This window comes from Microchirus variegatus, assembly GCF_963457635.1.
Source record: "Microchirus variegatus genome assembly, chromosome: 13".
NCBI classification, from domain to species: Eukaryota; Metazoa; Chordata; class Actinopteri; order Pleuronectiformes; family Soleidae; genus Microchirus; species Microchirus variegatus.
In genome coordinates, this window is record NC_139814.1 from 14,154,816 (window position 1) to 14,171,305 (window position 16,490).

General features: G+C 40.3%; 1 protein-coding gene across 1 annotated transcript; it reads right to left on the reverse strand.

The window, feature by feature from the left end:
- Positions 1 to 2,821: 2,821 nt before the first annotated feature.
- fkbp9 (FKBP prolyl isomerase 9) lies at positions 2,822 to 16,231 on the reverse strand (the record flags this gene model as incomplete). Its single annotated transcript, XM_083900029.1, has 10 exons — positions 2,822 to 3,346; positions 3,869 to 4,032; positions 4,187 to 4,332; positions 6,143 to 6,332; positions 6,665 to 6,810; positions 9,233 to 9,418; positions 10,320 to 10,469; positions 10,563 to 10,752; positions 14,123 to 14,268; positions 16,029 to 16,231. The coding sequence occupies 10 exons, from the start codon at positions 16,229 to 16,231 to the stop codon at positions 3,167 to 3,169; spliced, it is 1,701 nt and encodes a 566-aa protein (XP_083756155.1). The 3' UTR covers positions 2,822 to 3,166.
- Positions 16,232 to 16,490: the final 259 nt, after the last annotated feature.

A 16,490-nucleotide genomic window follows, 5' to 3' on the forward strand; every position in this document is an offset into this window, starting at 1 on the left:
AGTACAATACTTGAGTCAATACATACTCAAGTAAAATACAAAATCCTGATTTTTAAATTGTTCTTAAAAAATACAAAATACACAAAAAAAGTATTCAATATAGTATTGAATAATAGTATAATAATAAAAATATAGTATTATATAATTGAGTAAATGTATTTTCGCCACATCATTTTATGTGGCCCGCGAGGTCTATGCTGCTTTAATGCGCGTGTTGACCATAAACTACATTTCCTGCAAATGCATGGTGATTGTGTTACCGTAAAGTCACCGCATCCCGCCATTGCATAGATTGCAGTGTATCATATGCATCATACAACGAATGAAATTGAGATTGAAATATCCCAAAATGTCCAGGAAGAGAAAGATTGATGCAGATAGAAGGCAGTTTCAAGAAAGATGGGAAGGGGAATACATGTTTGTGCTTCATTTGTTTTATGAGGCGGTGTCGGTCGTCAAAGAGTACGATCTACGTCGGCGTTTTGACACCAAACAAGGAGCCGAGTATGCCAAAGTTAGCCTTCAAGTAAAACAACAAATTGTCAAAGAATTAAAAGGCAAACTGCGATCACAGCAGAATGATTTCACAAAAAAGCCACAACCGAAAACGATGCGGTGGTGAAAGCTGAAGAAATCACTCGTGCTTCAAAGACTTTTTCTGAGGGTGCGTTTAATTTAAGTTACATTTATTCTGTCTTACAGTTACATGTGGCCCTTTGAGAGTAACCATTATGCTGATGTGGCCCTCAGTGAAAATGAGTTTGACATCCCTGATATAAAGCATGGGTTTGATATTTACAATGTGGAAATTGTTGAGATTTGCACATATGTTATTGTATACGTCTCATGTAGTGGAAACGTTGGACTGAGTTGCTGAGTTTTATATGAAAGTTGAAGTATCTGGTTTAGATGAACACATTAACACAGCCAATTCTTATTTTTGTACATCCTGTTGTGTGAGGCTGGGAAGAATTGCAGTACAAACGCACAATCCAAAAGGGAGTTAACGAAGGGAGGCTTAGCTCTGATGGGAGACAACCCAGGTGTTTTCCTGTTGTCTGGAGTATGGGAGAGCCAACAAACCTTTGTGGTCATGCGTTGGAAATGGCTATGTTCAAAAGGTAAAAAGAGCATGAGAACATGATGATGAGAAGTGATGATCACTGGAAAACAGGGGCATAGTTTTCTAGGATTTAGGCTTAAACTCCAGGGTCTTATTTAAAGAAGGAAGGACACAACACAACAAAGGTCAAAGAACAAAACGAACATTTTCTCCCAATATCGTCTCCAAACCTACTTAGTTAAATCATAGTAATGGCGTGCAGTTTAAAAAATGATCCCATCTGTCAGACAATGTTTTGACCAGGAACATGAGCCAAGAACATGGTGGCCTTAAACCCTAACCCTTGTCCGAGCCACGAATGGCAGTGGCCCCGAAACGGCTCCTGGTACGAATTTTAATTAGTTGTCCACACTATTATTTATGGAATTTCAAATAAATGTTTTTGATATCAATACATTCATACCTGTTTTCTTGGATGATACCAAACGCTCTTATAACGCAGTGACTTGTCACTTTTGTCACTTTTTTGGAGTGAGACTCTCTGATTATTCCTGACGCTGATTTTAGAAAAAGGTTGTTCCACGACAGTGGTAATCATGTCATACACTCGTCTGGGTCTTGTTTGTAGAAACAGCGATTAGGGGGTGATTTTTGTGACATGTAACTTGTAAATAAAGCTTTGCCTCATTCAGGTTGGTAAGCTTCACATCTGCCTTCATTGTACGTTACGACAAACGCTATTATTCTGAAAAATCAATACGCTACTTTGGGGGGGGGGGGGGGGGTAATGTGATTCTAGTTAAAAAAACAGAACTGACCTTTTCAGAAGATAAGACAATGCAAGCAAAAGTGAACATAAAGACATGAGCTTAACAGCAAATAAACACAATCCAAAGGTGTTTTCTGTAGTTCAGGTCATTTAATTAGAGGTTGAGATGCTGACATTGAAATCATCAAGCCTCAGCAGTTTCCTGAATAAAAAAAAAAAAAAAGGTAAAACATAAACTACATTCACACTCACTCACTTACTCACTCTGACACCTGGATGCAGACAAACAAACAAGAGATGGAATAACCACGACCTATAACAGTAAACGTGTGGCTTCAGGATTGGAAATGGTCGGCAATTACTCATATTGGACCCTGTCAATTTCACATGTAAGTATTGAATCAACAAGATGTGGAGAGGCAGTACAGTTGATTAAATATGTTAAAGGAAAGAGTTAGGATGCGTTATTGCATCATGATTCCTCCGCGAGAAACCATATACTTGTTTGGTTGCTCTTCTGAATAATCCTGATTTCCTCTGACGTTATCAAAAATGCACAAGGTGTAAAATATAAATCTAACTGAAAGCTCTCACTTCACATTATCACTTATTCTCACCTATAAATAAGTACAGTATATCACTGTGAGTGATGCTTCTGTTAGACAAGTCCAATATCAGGAAAAAAAAAAAGAGACAATGCAATACCCAGTGAAAGAAGTTTCACACAACAACAAAATGTTATGAAGTAGAGAAAGTACTCAGAGAGCGCAGAACCTCCACCAAGACCCTTCTTTGTTTTTCTTTTCAATCCTGAATCTGGATCCAGATCGCTTTCTTCCTTAGACCATAACCTGATCCAAATCTGCTCTTTACATTTGAGTTACGCTGCTCAAAGACAAACAGACACACAAAAAAAACACAACCTCCGTAGCAGAGGTAATGACAACAGATGTCAAGACTGAATGGAGTGAGGTTTGTTCTATCACACACAGGAGTGCTTTTATACCCTTCGAAAAATACACCACCTAAAACACAACATTAAAAAAAAAACTTGCTGGAAGAAGAGAATAAAGTCATTTGCTGTCTTCATAGTCCTCATGTTAGGTCTTTTCTTCCCAACTCTTCATTTTAATTGACACATTTGACTCTTAAACTGTGTCTAAAAGGACAAGACATGAGTCTACGATCATCTCAGTCCTCAAAATAAAACCATCACTCCACACTTGCTTAACTTACACACACAACCCCGCCCCTTTTCTACTATATCACCCACATTTCCCCAACTGTCTGACCCTTTCTCCTGCACCCTCATCCGAGTCTTACATCGGCTCCCGTCATAGTTCATCGTGGGTGGCGGATTCATCTGCTTTAAGTTTGAACTCTGCCTCTGTGATTGTTCCATCTCCGTTACGGTCCTGGTTGGAGAACATGTTGTCGATGATGCGGTAGGGATCGAAGCCGGGCGCCAGGCGACCTTTGCCCTCGCTCACCTGCTGCATGATGTAGTCGGTAAACTGTGGAGGCAAAGGAGAAATCACAGGGGGTGAAATAAAACAGATTTCCATGTTTTAAAGGTTCCATATTATGGGACGTCACAATGCGCTAAATTCCTGGAATTGTTGTCTCGCGGAGCTCCGCTTTGTCCTTAAAACACGCGAGAGTGCTGGCGAGGGCAACGGCTTCCAAAAACCGGGAGTCCGTGAAAAGTTCTATTCTTGGCTCCACAGTGCAGCACAGAGTTCTACACACACTTCCAGCCTCAGAGGATTTATCTGTCCAGTGGATACATGTTATATATGACGGCAATGTGCCTGCTAGAGCTTGCAAATGATCACTTTTCCAAATGCTAACTGCTGTTAGCTTCCAGTAGCCTCTGTGGCTGATGTCATTTCCTGTCCCTTAAGTTTTGTTTTACTTTTTTTTTTGTCACAGACAAGAAACACAAACAGGACACCAGGGAACTGGTTTAACTTGGAAAAATAGGATATAATATGGGACCTTTTTAAAAAAAAGTATTCCAACAGGTCATCTCGTACCTCAGAGGGCTCCACCTCCTTGTTTTGGTCTCTGTCCATCTCTGCAAAGAGGTCAGGTGACACGTCGTCATTCCAGATGAACATGTAGCCGTCAGGAAGTCCTTCCTCCATGTCAACCAGCTCGATGTCAAACACCAGCACCGCGCTCCCTGGGACTTCATCAGCTGCAAAACCACACACACACACACACACGTATGGCTTACTGAACAACTTTCTACAACATTATTGTATTTTACAAATGAGCTTTATTGCAGACTTTTAATTGATAACTGAAGCTATGAGCCCCAGAGGGCAACAGGACGCTGTGTTCCGACTTACTGACTCCTCGCTCTCCATAGCCCAGGTGAGGGGGAATAACAACGTGCCTGGTCTCTCCCACACACATGTCCAACAGTCCGTCCTCCATCCCTGGAACCACCTGGTTGGCGCCCAGGACAATGTTGTATGTTTTCCCATAATTGTGCCTGAAACAAATGAGGCCACATATAAGTGACACAGACCGTTAACCGTCTCACATACTCTGGGGTCAGCGGGACGAGGGTGACATGCTGTGACACTGTCTGCATCTTAAGTATTTGCAAAGAGTGTTCTATTGTTTTCTTGTGAGACACTTGTGTGAGGTACTGAGGTGTGAAAGGTGCTGGAAACGTCGTCTGGCAAAGCTGCATCGTCTGGTGTAACTGAATAATAATGTCAATACAGCTCCATTTGGCCCAGAAAACAGCATGTTAACGTTTTAGGATAACAGGGCATATGCAGGAATCCTGACGTTAATTTCAATACCTTTTTAAGACTTTTTCAAGACCTTCTCAAAGTATTTTATGACATTATCGCCACTTAAAGCTGTAATTAACAACACATATTTAACTAACAGAACAGTTTTAGTTTGCAATTAAATCTATAGAGCAAAACCATACAAAGGAACTCACAAGCTGGAAATAATAAATTAAACCAAAGGCAAGGTGTTATAAAATAAATAACAAGTAACACTTAAGATTCTGGAGTTTGTGGAGTATTTCGTGTAATTTCGGATATTATTTCGCACCAGGAGGAGCGTGTTGGTAAGATGCTAACGTCACGTGTACGCGGGCGTAGCCCCGAGTCGATCTTGCAGGGCGAGCATTCCTGCGCATTGTTGTTTTTAACAAATGCGAGGAGGAAAATAAAAACATTCATGCATACTTTTTACAGTCAAACTCCATGGACAAAATCTAATACCTCATTAAATCGCGATTAAGACTTTTTAATACTTTTTAAAGGGCCCTAATTTTCCCTTTAAAAAGGGGGGGAGGCAGTACATTATGTTTAAACCTTAAAAGGTAGGATTAAACCTTATGAACCAAAGCTAAAGGTGAAAAATGCCTTGAAAAATGTGTTCAATGAAAGAGAATAACAGGAGAAGCGCAAAGAGCATAGCTTCAGTGTGCACTTATATACTGCTCACTTGGTGTTTGATTTGTGGATCCTCAAATAAATACCTGAAAACAACTATTTTTCATCTTTGTCAAGAGTGACGTTTTAAGCCTATCTGTATGTTTTCATCAGTAAAAATCAATTATTGACTACGTTCACTTGACTGTGGGTACAGCCCATGCTCATGAAAACAAGGCTCGCAAAATTATAAACTCAACCATCAGTAAAGAGATAAAGGACACACACAAATGGACTGAGCCTTGTTTCCGTGGCTATAGCCTCCATTAAACCATTTGCTGAGCAAACGTCATTGTGGTAAACTAACAGCATGGGAATGATTTAAAAAGTCTGATGGCCTTGAGGTAACAGTCGGTTCTAACCCATGAAAAAAAGTCACTGACAAACTCTTTGTTTAACGCTCAGCTTAAAAAGGGAGGTGAGGAGGAGGAGGAGGAGGAAGCCAAGGACGAGCATTCCATCCAGAGGGGAAGTAGAGTAGAGATAGTCCTAAATCACAGCTGTGAGACAGGCAATTAGCACAGATGGCTCTTCATGGATCGCATTACCTACAGATACCATGTGTAGCATTGAGCAACATCTAGTGGTGAAGTTCAATGATGATGCTGAAAAGTCCTCAAATCACCTTGTCCCTGTTGAGAGGATCTAGAAGTGCAACTGCTATTGTTTCATATTATTAAATCTAAAGAGAGCACATGATTTATGTCTTGTGCTTTGGCTACGCTTCATATTGAGCTTGGTGTGGTCATTAGTCTCTTCCTCCTTCCATCTCCATTCAAACACATCAAACATCATTAAAAATCACATAAAAACCATCAAGAAAGTAACACGTTGTCCACTCACGTGGAATCGATGGACGTGCCGTCCATCAGCGTAGCGTTGTAGTGATATTTAATGAAGTCTCCCTTCTTGGTCTGTCGATTACATTCTTCGGGCTTGTACGTGACGGTGATCTCGGTGCTGTCTGACGGGTTGTGGAAGTCGATGATGTCGATGTCAAACACCAACACGGCCGAACCGGGGATCTTGGTGCCTGAGAGAGACGTGGTAGAGTATGACATGGTCATTCAACATTGAAAAGTGGGAATTGGGGAAATGGAGTTAAAGGTACACATTAGAATGTGACTTTAAGAGCAGACTTTTACTTGACTTGACTAAACGTGCAGCCAGCAGCAAAGACAGCCACTGCCAGGGAATTCATTTGAACTCTCCAATTAAGGACATTGTCAAGGATATCTTTGTCTGACCTACATCTTGAGAGATCCACTCAATAAATGTGGGAAAAGTCAGTGGAATATTTAAATGACACAGACTTACAAAAATGTGCTGATAAAAGAGACTCTAACACAGATCTGATGCACTCACCTGTGCCCTCTTCTCCATAGGCCAGATGTGGCGGGATGGTGATGGTGCGTTTCTCTCCGATGCAGACTCCGATCAGACCCTCGTCCATGCCGGCGATCACGTAGCCTCGGCCGATGTAGGTGTCGTAGGTTCTGTTGCGAGAGTAGCTGTGGAGCAGAGAAAAAAGTCAGGTTACTCAACTATTATCATAGATGGGAGAAGAAGAAATACTGCTCGTATAATATGATATATCTCATAGAGCATGGTCGCATGACGGTTTTCACACAAAATTAGTTTCTGAGGTAGCAGCGGTTTTGAGATATCCTTTGATTCCCTCCTTCTTTGCATGATATCATGTACTGTAGATGGTGATAAATCTAAATTATTTATTATTTGTGCTGAGAAAAACATTTTCGTTGAAGTGACTGACAATTCCCTCACATTGTTTGACATTTTTAGATAAATTTTCCTGGTGTTAGTAGTTAATCCTTGTCGAAACTAGTGTTTCCCATCCCTGGTCCTCGGGGAACACTGCCCTGCCCACGTTTTAGATGTTGCCCTGCTCAAGGTTATTATAGTTTTGACATTTTCATTAGTTTTTATTTATTTTTAGTTTGCTTTTTTTAATTATTTCAGTTTAGATTTAGTTAATTCAACAAATGGTTCAGTAGTTTTAGTTCAGTTTTTATTTTCAGGAATGTGTGACACCAAATATGGATGATCAAATCCTTTAATTTCATTATTTAACCTTAACCTAAAACTTCAAATGGTCTGTATTCCAGAATGACGATGAAACTGAATTTATCTACAATTCAGTTTAGTTTTAGTTAGTTTTGCGTTGTTCATTGTAGTTTTTTTTCCGTTTTGGTTAAAATTGTCGTTTTTAAGCTTTATTTCAGTTAACTAAATTATATTTTCACTGCTAGTTTTATTTTCAGTTTTCGTTTTCCAACACACCTGATTCTGACCAGAACAGCTTGTTATCTTGCGTCTAAAACATCTAAAAACATGCAGGGCAGTATTCCCTGAGAACAAGGGCTGGGAAACACACACCACAGCTCCATGGGGCGGGGATTAGCATTAAAAAAGACATGAAAGAACATCAGAGTTTATTGATTGTGTGACTTGTGGATTCCCGGGCGCAGATAAACTGGTCAAACGCACACACACACACACACACACACACACACACACACACACACACACACACTTTAGAGCTGCTCATGAGATAAGGACGGCTATCACGTAAAGAAAGTGAGAATACAGAGAAATAGAAAGGTGGGTGAGCCGTTGTTTCTTCCTTATAGGAGACGCTCTCTCAGAGTCAGTTTAAAACTTCTGTTAAACTTAAAAAAGAGTGACTTACACAATGATTTTAATTTTAGCATTGCTGACATTATGACTTATCCTCTTTGTCTGTACGGTGATCACGTGAGGGGGAAAGTACAGAATTAGAGAAGTACGTCTGGGAGAGGGGGATAAAAGAATTGTGCAAGATTAAATCTTTGTCAAAACTTGAGATTCCGTCACCTCGTCACTGGCACCATTTTCACTTTTAACCCTAACATACGACATGTGAAGATGTCTTTCCTGAACATGTACGCTGCACATTAGAATTGTTAAATCAGAGTTAAATTATCAGATGTTTCGGTGATTAATCAATGTTTTCTTATAGCTACTTAAATGTGAGCAATGTCTGGTTTCTTTCTTTTATGAGACTTAAGAAATGTTGCTTTACTACTACTAAAACACACACTGAGTGTGTCACGGCTGAATGAGCGCTTGAAATAACTCTAACTAAACTAAAAGCAGCTGCTGTGGTCACATACTATTTCAGGAGAAGCGGTGGTATTAGATTTGAATATTTAATTAATGTATTTGAGACACTTAATTCCAGAAAGTGTTGACTCTTTCCAGTGCTGACATTTTATGTAAACCCCAGGATAAGAAATAAACAAAAACCTTCACTTGTTTCACTTTAAAATATTTTAAACCATGACATAAGGTGAAAAAGCATTATTATTGTGGTTTGTAAGCAGGAAACATCACATGGTGGTTTTTAGGTTTCTATTCCGCTCCACAGTGTGTCCTCAGTGCACAGAGAAATGCTGCCACCTTGAGGCTAATGTAGGAACAGTAGGCATCAAACTGGAAGTGAATGTGTATATTTTGCATCTTTTACAGATAAGTATATTTAAAGGCGCCATATGTAAGAATGTGGCCAAAAACGGTTACTACATTCAAATTCAAAATACCGAGGTCTTTTAGGTTTCGTTTTCTGACGTCACTGGCAAGCCGTGGTTTCTCGGCAGCTGAGACTCTAGTGACTGCAATGATTGGTAGAGGGCGGTAGGTGGCGCCACATGCCAAAGCAAGATTTCAAAACGTAAACATTATTTGCAGTCTGCAAAATATATTTTTTAATGCAAATTTCTTGGCTGTACTGTTGCTGTTGGTGAGTTCAGTTTGTTATATGAACATTATTCCTGAGTCTCTGTGACATATTAGGAGGATTTTATGGCCAATTTTAGATTTATTACATAATGCACCTTTAACTTTGAACTGTAAAAAAGCGTTGGGTTCACATACCTGGAATCAAAGAACGTTCCGTCGAGGAGGCTGCCGTTGTAGTGGTAGCGCACAAAGTCACCAGTGACGGACTTCCTTGTGCAGGACTCGGGCACTTTCTGATTGGTCACTGAGATTCCGTCTCTGGGGTTGTGCAGGTCCAGGAGAATGACGTCAAACACCAGAGATGCCTGTCCTGGGATGTCACTGCCTGGAGAAACAGGACTAACGGGGTTAACGAGAGCACATTACAGCTATTTTGAGCGTCACTTCATTGGCTCATTGGTTTTTTTTTTTTGGAATGATTTTAAAATTCTTTCATTTGTTTTTAAACGTCTTCATGGTCTCGTCCCACAGTATCTGTCCGACCTCTCTCACGACATTCTCAGTTGCTGCTCCAAATCTGGAGCGTTGTCTTTGCACATCAGAATCACTTCCTGTTTTGGCTTTTCCTGTCTTTTATTGTTTTTATTTTTGTATTTGTCCTCATGTCTGCATGTACAGCACTTTGACCAAATGTGTTGATTTTAAAGTGCTTTATAAATAAAGTTTGATTGGATTGGAATATATTGCCTATAACAAGACAAGTAAAGGAACAATCAAAGTTTAATTCCAGTCTAAAGAAACAAACCAAGCCCAATATTTAATAATATTTTTTAATATATTTAATATTTGATAAAAAGTGCTGTCATATATAATCTGTCCATGTATCCACTGGACAGATAAATCCTCTGAGGCTGGAAGTTTGTGTAGAACTCTGTGCTGCACTGTGGAGCCAAGAATAGAACTTTTCACGGACTTCCAGTTTTCTGATACCGTTGCCCTCGCCTGCACTATCACGTGCTTTACGGAAAAAGCGGAGCTCCGCGAGACAACAATTCCAGGAATTCAGCGCATTGTGACATCCCAATGAGTGAGGAAGTCAACATCGCGTGTTTTTTCTCCTGTACTTAGACTGAGGAGGACCACAAAAACATGAGTGAGGCATCTTTTTTCACACTTTGCTGACTGGTAGGGCCTCCAGAGTCCCAAATATAAGGATTTAAATGATATGAAAAGTTGATTTTGCAAAATATGTCCTCTTTAATAAAGAAGAAACAGTGCACACTCACCATCTCCATTCTCTCCATATCCAAGTGATGGAGGCATCGTGACGATGCGCCTCTCTCCGACACACATTCCCAGAAGCCCCTGGTCCATGCCAGCGATCAGCCAGCCGATCCCAACATACGTGTCATACGTACGCATGCGTGTGTGACTGCAGTGAAGGACGGTTACACGTTTGTGAGCGCGAGTGCTTATTTTATTTTTTATTTTTTTAAATACAAATGACAAACTGTGGAGAACAAACCTGGAGTCAAAGAGCGTGCCGTCCAGCAGCGTGCCGTTGTAGTGGTATCGGACGTAGTCGGAGACCTCCACCTTTCTGGAGCAGGTGGACGGCGTGTGGTACGTGTCGATCTGGACGCCGTCTTCGGAGTTCCACACGTCGAGGAGCAGGACGTCGAAGTGGAGGATGGAGTCGGGAGGGATGATGTCAGCTGTAGAGAGGAGAGGAACAAGTCAGTCACACAGTCTTCATGTTCTTCAGTCACTGTCACAGAAGATCACTCTGATGACAATGATAACACTTATTATTAGAATATTAGCTTCAGTCAAATTCAAGTAAAACTGTCCAAGGTGCAACTTTTCATACACTCTTAGAAACAAAAGTGCTAAGTAGAACCATATAAGGTTCTTCAGCTTGTCCTCATAGGAGAACCCTTTTGGAGGGTTCCACCAAGAACCCTTTTAAAACCCTTTATTCAGGAAATGGGTTTTAAAGGGTTCTCTGGATCAAAATAGTTCTTACTGGAATCATTAGTGTTACCAAGAACCCTTTCTTCTGGAAAGGGTTTTTCAGAAGCAAATGGTTCCTTGTAGAAGAACCCTTTTGGAACCCTTATTTCTAAGAGTGTACAAGTTTATGATTGTCTTTGTCACATTATGCTAGTAAACTGTAGATGTCTTTCATGATTATGATGATTAAAGGTGCCATATGTAAGAATGTGGCCAAAAACGGTTACCACATTCAAATTCAAAATACTGAGGTATATTAAGTTTTTCTCAGTTTTCTCACGTAACTCGCAACCCGTGGTTGCTCGGCAGCTGAGACTCTACTGATTGCAATGATTGGTAGACGCTGGAAGGTGGCGCCACATGCCAAAACATGATTTCAAAACATAAACATGATTTGCAGTCCGCAAAATATTTTATTTAATGCAAATATTTTGGCTGCATGGATGTCTCTGTGACATATTAGGAGGATTTTATGGCCAGTTGCTTTAGATTTATTACATAATGCACCTTTAAAAAATGGCAAAACGATCAGCTCACTCCTAAGAACTTTAAGAGAACCGGACCAGTAACGTTTGTTTAGAGCTCATTTAAAGAAATAGTTTATTAGTACTCAGGTCAAGCACTAACAAACAAAATGCACCTATTACCTAATTCGTTTTTGTGTGATTTGTGCGATGATTACACAGGTTTTGTCAATGCATTTGCTTAATATAACTGTAAAAATAAATTCTTTGTTGACATTTCCTTTTAGGATTTACTAAGGTGAGATGGAAGTGCACTTGCTTGATGCCTTCTTTGTGTTCTTTCTTTCTAGGAGTATTGGGAAAGTAAGAATCAACACAAAACTAACATTTGAGCTGAATTATCTTACTCCTGTTCGCCTCTCTTATCAGTTCTCCAGAGCATTTGTGCATCACTGGAATTGAAATATTAAAAAAGAACACACACTGCCTTCTTTTGACCATGCAAGCATCAAATAAGTTAAAGCAAAAAATTAATTGTGCATTCTTATCCATACTAACAATTAAACCATGTAATAAAAAAACATACATGCATCAGGTGGTCCATTCACCAGATTGATGCATAAATAGTGATTAAAAGGGTTTAAAAAATAGAGGATAAAATGATAGTTAACAAATGTAAACGTGGTTTTATGAATGAAAGTGAGACCTGTAAAGAATCCCTGTCACCACATGGTAAAGGACGGCCCCCGTTTTTCCTCCTTTGTTGGTAGAAAAAAATGAAGAATGTGTGAGTGAGCGATGTGATTTAGGGTGTGGTTCATTTTGGTACAATGCTCCTGACCCAAGGAAGGGTTGTAAGTCACGTGGTTTCAGATTTGTAGAAAAAAAAAAGTTTTTAAAATTTGTTACGCATGGACAGAGGCTCGTGGTTAACCCTGGAATAAAATAACCTCTCTGCTCTGCTCGTGCATGAGTGTGTGTGTGTGTGTGTGTGTGTGTGTGTGTTACTACTTATGAGTTGGTAGGTCACTTTCTGGTATAAACCTCTCTCTCTCTCTCTCTCTCTCTCTCTCTCTCTCTCTCTCTCTCTCTCTCTCTCTCTCTCTCCACCTCTTCCTCCTGAAGCCTCATTTCTCTATTCTCTTTTCTCATGTTCCTTCTAATACAGAAGACATTCAAACAGCCTGAGCGTTTACCTGTCCACACATGCCCTCTCTCTCTCTCTCTCTCTCTCTCTCTCTCTCTCTCTCTCTCTCTCTCACTCTCTCTCTCTCTCTCTTCCCATTATCTAAGTATTTCTCATGCACACGCGGAAACACGCATTCTTCGGGCACTGCAGTGACTTTATTTGGACAGTCTAAACGAAAAACTTTAGCCCTGAATATGAAGCCCTCAACTAAACCACTTCGCCAAGTTCACGTCTACTGGTCCTGACAAGGTCAGTGTTTATGCCAGAAAAATGTCCTTAAGAGGTAACAAATACACACACAGACAGGTCTCTAAATAAAAACACTGCCATGACATTAGTTGTTCTTCTTCCTACAGTTATATAAACCACTTTGTTCTTATGTTCTGACACAAACACACCCGACAGACTTCTTTATTCCCACATAAATCACGACGTGAATGTTTATCTGCCTGCAGTCTTGTATAAACTAGTAACTCAATGGGATACTTAGTGAGTAAAAGTACACGTATCGTACCAGAAATGCAGTTTTTTTAAAGTAAAAGTCTTAAAGTATATGACATTTACTGTACTTAAGCATCAAAAGTCATTTTCTGATACAAAATGTACTTAAGTTTTAGAAGTAAAAGTATTACAAAAGTGAGGAGTTAGGATTGAGCCATGGTGGATCAGTGATAGGGTGAGTTGTCTTCCAGTTGGAAGGTTGCAGGTTCAATTCCTGGCTCTGCTGGTGTATGTGTGTCCTTGAGCAAGACCCTTAAATGGGTGAAAACTTGCTTCTGAAAAATCCTTTCCCGAAGAAAGGGTTTTTCAAGGGTTCTTGGTAACACTAATGGTTCCAGTAAGAACCATTTTGATCTAGAGAACCATTTAAAACTCCTTTCCTGAATAAAGGGTTTTAAAAGGGTTCTTGGTGGAACCCTCCAAAAGGTTTATAAAACGGTTCTACCTGGAGCCAAACAGGGTTCTCCCATGAGGACAAGCCGAAGAACCGTATATGGTTCTGCTTAGCACTTTTATTCCTAAGAGTGTAGTAACGAGTGACATAGATAGTAGAGAGTAAAAGTTGCTATAAATATAAATAACAAAGTATGGATAAGTGACTTTTGTACTTAAGTATTTGTTATACTTTGTTACATGTGTAATGTCCCTCTGACATCACTCACTAAAGGACTTTCAGGAACAGCCCACTTCCTCTTGCGCTGCCACCGACTCTCACTCTCAAAACAGCGCTTTCTTTCTTTCAAAACCGTAATTACCGCTACTAAAGTTTCTTATTGTTGCAGCGAGCGGTGCCAGCTCTGCGCTCACTACTCTGAGAAGAATCCACCGTGACGACGTCTACACAGCTTGCACAGAGGACACACACACACACACACACACAGAGAAAGAGAGGTGTCAGCTGGTTTTGTATATACACACCGTATCCACGCTTCCCGTAGGCCAGGTGAGGTGGGATTTTGACCAGCCTTCTCTCGTTGACGCACATCCCCACCAGAGCTTTGTCCATCCCCTCGATCAGCTGCTTCTTACCAACAAACACGTTGTAGGTGCTGCCACGATCGTAACTGAAACAGACAAACACGTTCTATAAGGACATGGAAGTACACTTATTAGTTCCCTTGCTTCGGATTTGTATGAAAGTAACAATTAGGAATGGCACAATACAATATTCAGTGTCTGTTTTGAAAAAAAAAAACCACGTTAAACAGACTTAGACTTTGATTTTGACAAGGGGAAACTCTTTATCACAGCACTGCAGCAATAGATGTAACATACTTTACCACCATCCATCCACCCTTACACACATATGACTGTTCTGATTGTTGAAGGATGTGATGGTTTGAGGGAATCAGGCTTATTCTATAGTGGGCCCTGCTGCACCTGAACCTCCGGTTGTGTGACGTCTCCTGCTTTATTGCATTTAACAGCCTTGCTATTGAGTTGTATAAGGTTGAGTGAGGAAAGACCTATTCTTTTATTCTGTGAGTCTGGTCTGATATTTTTGACAATCAGCTGCTAATAAAATAAATCACGTAGAATCAAATACGATTCCCTACATATCAATGAAATGTTATGTAATGTTACTGTTACCTCACTGCACATATATGTCCATATGGTTCATACTGTATATCCATATTTATTCTGTTTTTCTTATACACTGCATATATATATATTATTCTTACTACTATTATAATGTTACTGCTACTACATTGCACATATTTGGACATGTTTATTCATACATTGTTTATATTACACAGCCATATTTATTCTGCTCTTATAAGGTAAATGCTAATACACTGTATATTTAATGTATATTTAATGTATATTACTCTAAACCAGCTTCTGTACCAGCTGTCAATACAATTTTTGCACATCTGGTTACACACAAAGCACTGCATTTCGTTGTCTTTGTACTTGTACCCTGCACAATAATCTAAATGGTTGATTAAGCATGCATACATTGTCATATGAGGTATTTCAAAATAAAAGAAGGAAAAAGCTCAGAAAGAAAGAAAGTCAAGGCTTCCGTATCGGACTGATATCAGTATTGGTAGATCGCCATGACTGTGATATCGGTACTGATATTTTGGGTGAGGTCAATAGATGCACATATTATACACAGTATAATGTTGGTGGATGCATGATTTACAAAATGTGTTATCAGTGTCCTGGGGTGATGAAGTCATCAGGTTGTATTTCTTAGAGATGTGCAAATGTTTCTGGGGTTTGTTCTTGAACCATTGAAGGTCTGGAGCTGTGATCACTGCTGCCCACTTTGCCCATTTTGTGATTCAGCCGAACAGGATTAAATCAGTGGTTCTTCAGAGGAGGTATTCACAATGAACGACTGAAAGCAGACTCTAACAGTTGAGATAAGGACTAAAAGTTTTGCTAAGGTGTTTAAAGTTGTTTTTTATGGTCAGAGAACATCATACACTTGTTGAGTATCTGAGGAAAAACATTAATGGGAACTGTGTTCTATCGCAAATGTAGTTTAAGTCCTTATACACCAAGTCACTATGCACTAAACTTTTTTTTTTTTTTTTTTTTTTAATATTCTGATATTGAGGGAAATGATATCACTATATATCGTTGTTGTAACGCCCGTCACATGAAGTCTGGGAGAGCTGGAGTCGATCATATCCACATCCACAGCTCAGTCCAATACTTGCCTGCGTGGCTCTCAGGGGCGAACCACTTCACGCGCACTTTTACGCATCGCGCACGCTGTTCGCACCGTTGCAGCCGCGCTGTTCTGTCCTGCTCTGCAGAGAAAGACAAGAGTGTGTAGCAGTATTTTTTTTTTTTTTTGCATGCTCCTCACCTGGAGTCGAACTTCTTCCCGTCTGGAAACACGCCGTTGTAGTGATACCTCACGTAGTCTCCCACTTTGACGGCGCGCACGCACTGCTCCGGCACGAAAGTTTTCTCAATGAGGATGTCGTCTAACGGTACCGGAGGAGCGTCGCAGGCGGCGAACGCCACCAGAACTGACAGAAACAACATGGCCTGCAAGCACTGGACCATTTTCACTGTCGAAGAACCACGGAACCGACGGAGATGAGCCTGAACACGACCTGTGGGTGTGTGTGTGTGTGAGTGTGTGTGAGTGTGAGTGGGTATGTGTGGCCTTCCTGCTCCACGGTACATCAGCTTCCTTTACGACGGCTTGGATTGAACTCCCTCCCAACGTTACAGCACAGGAAGGAGCGAGTGTCAAGCTAGAATCAAAAAAACACAACATCCGGTTATAGTGCCAAGATACAAAATAATTGTAGATAGATAG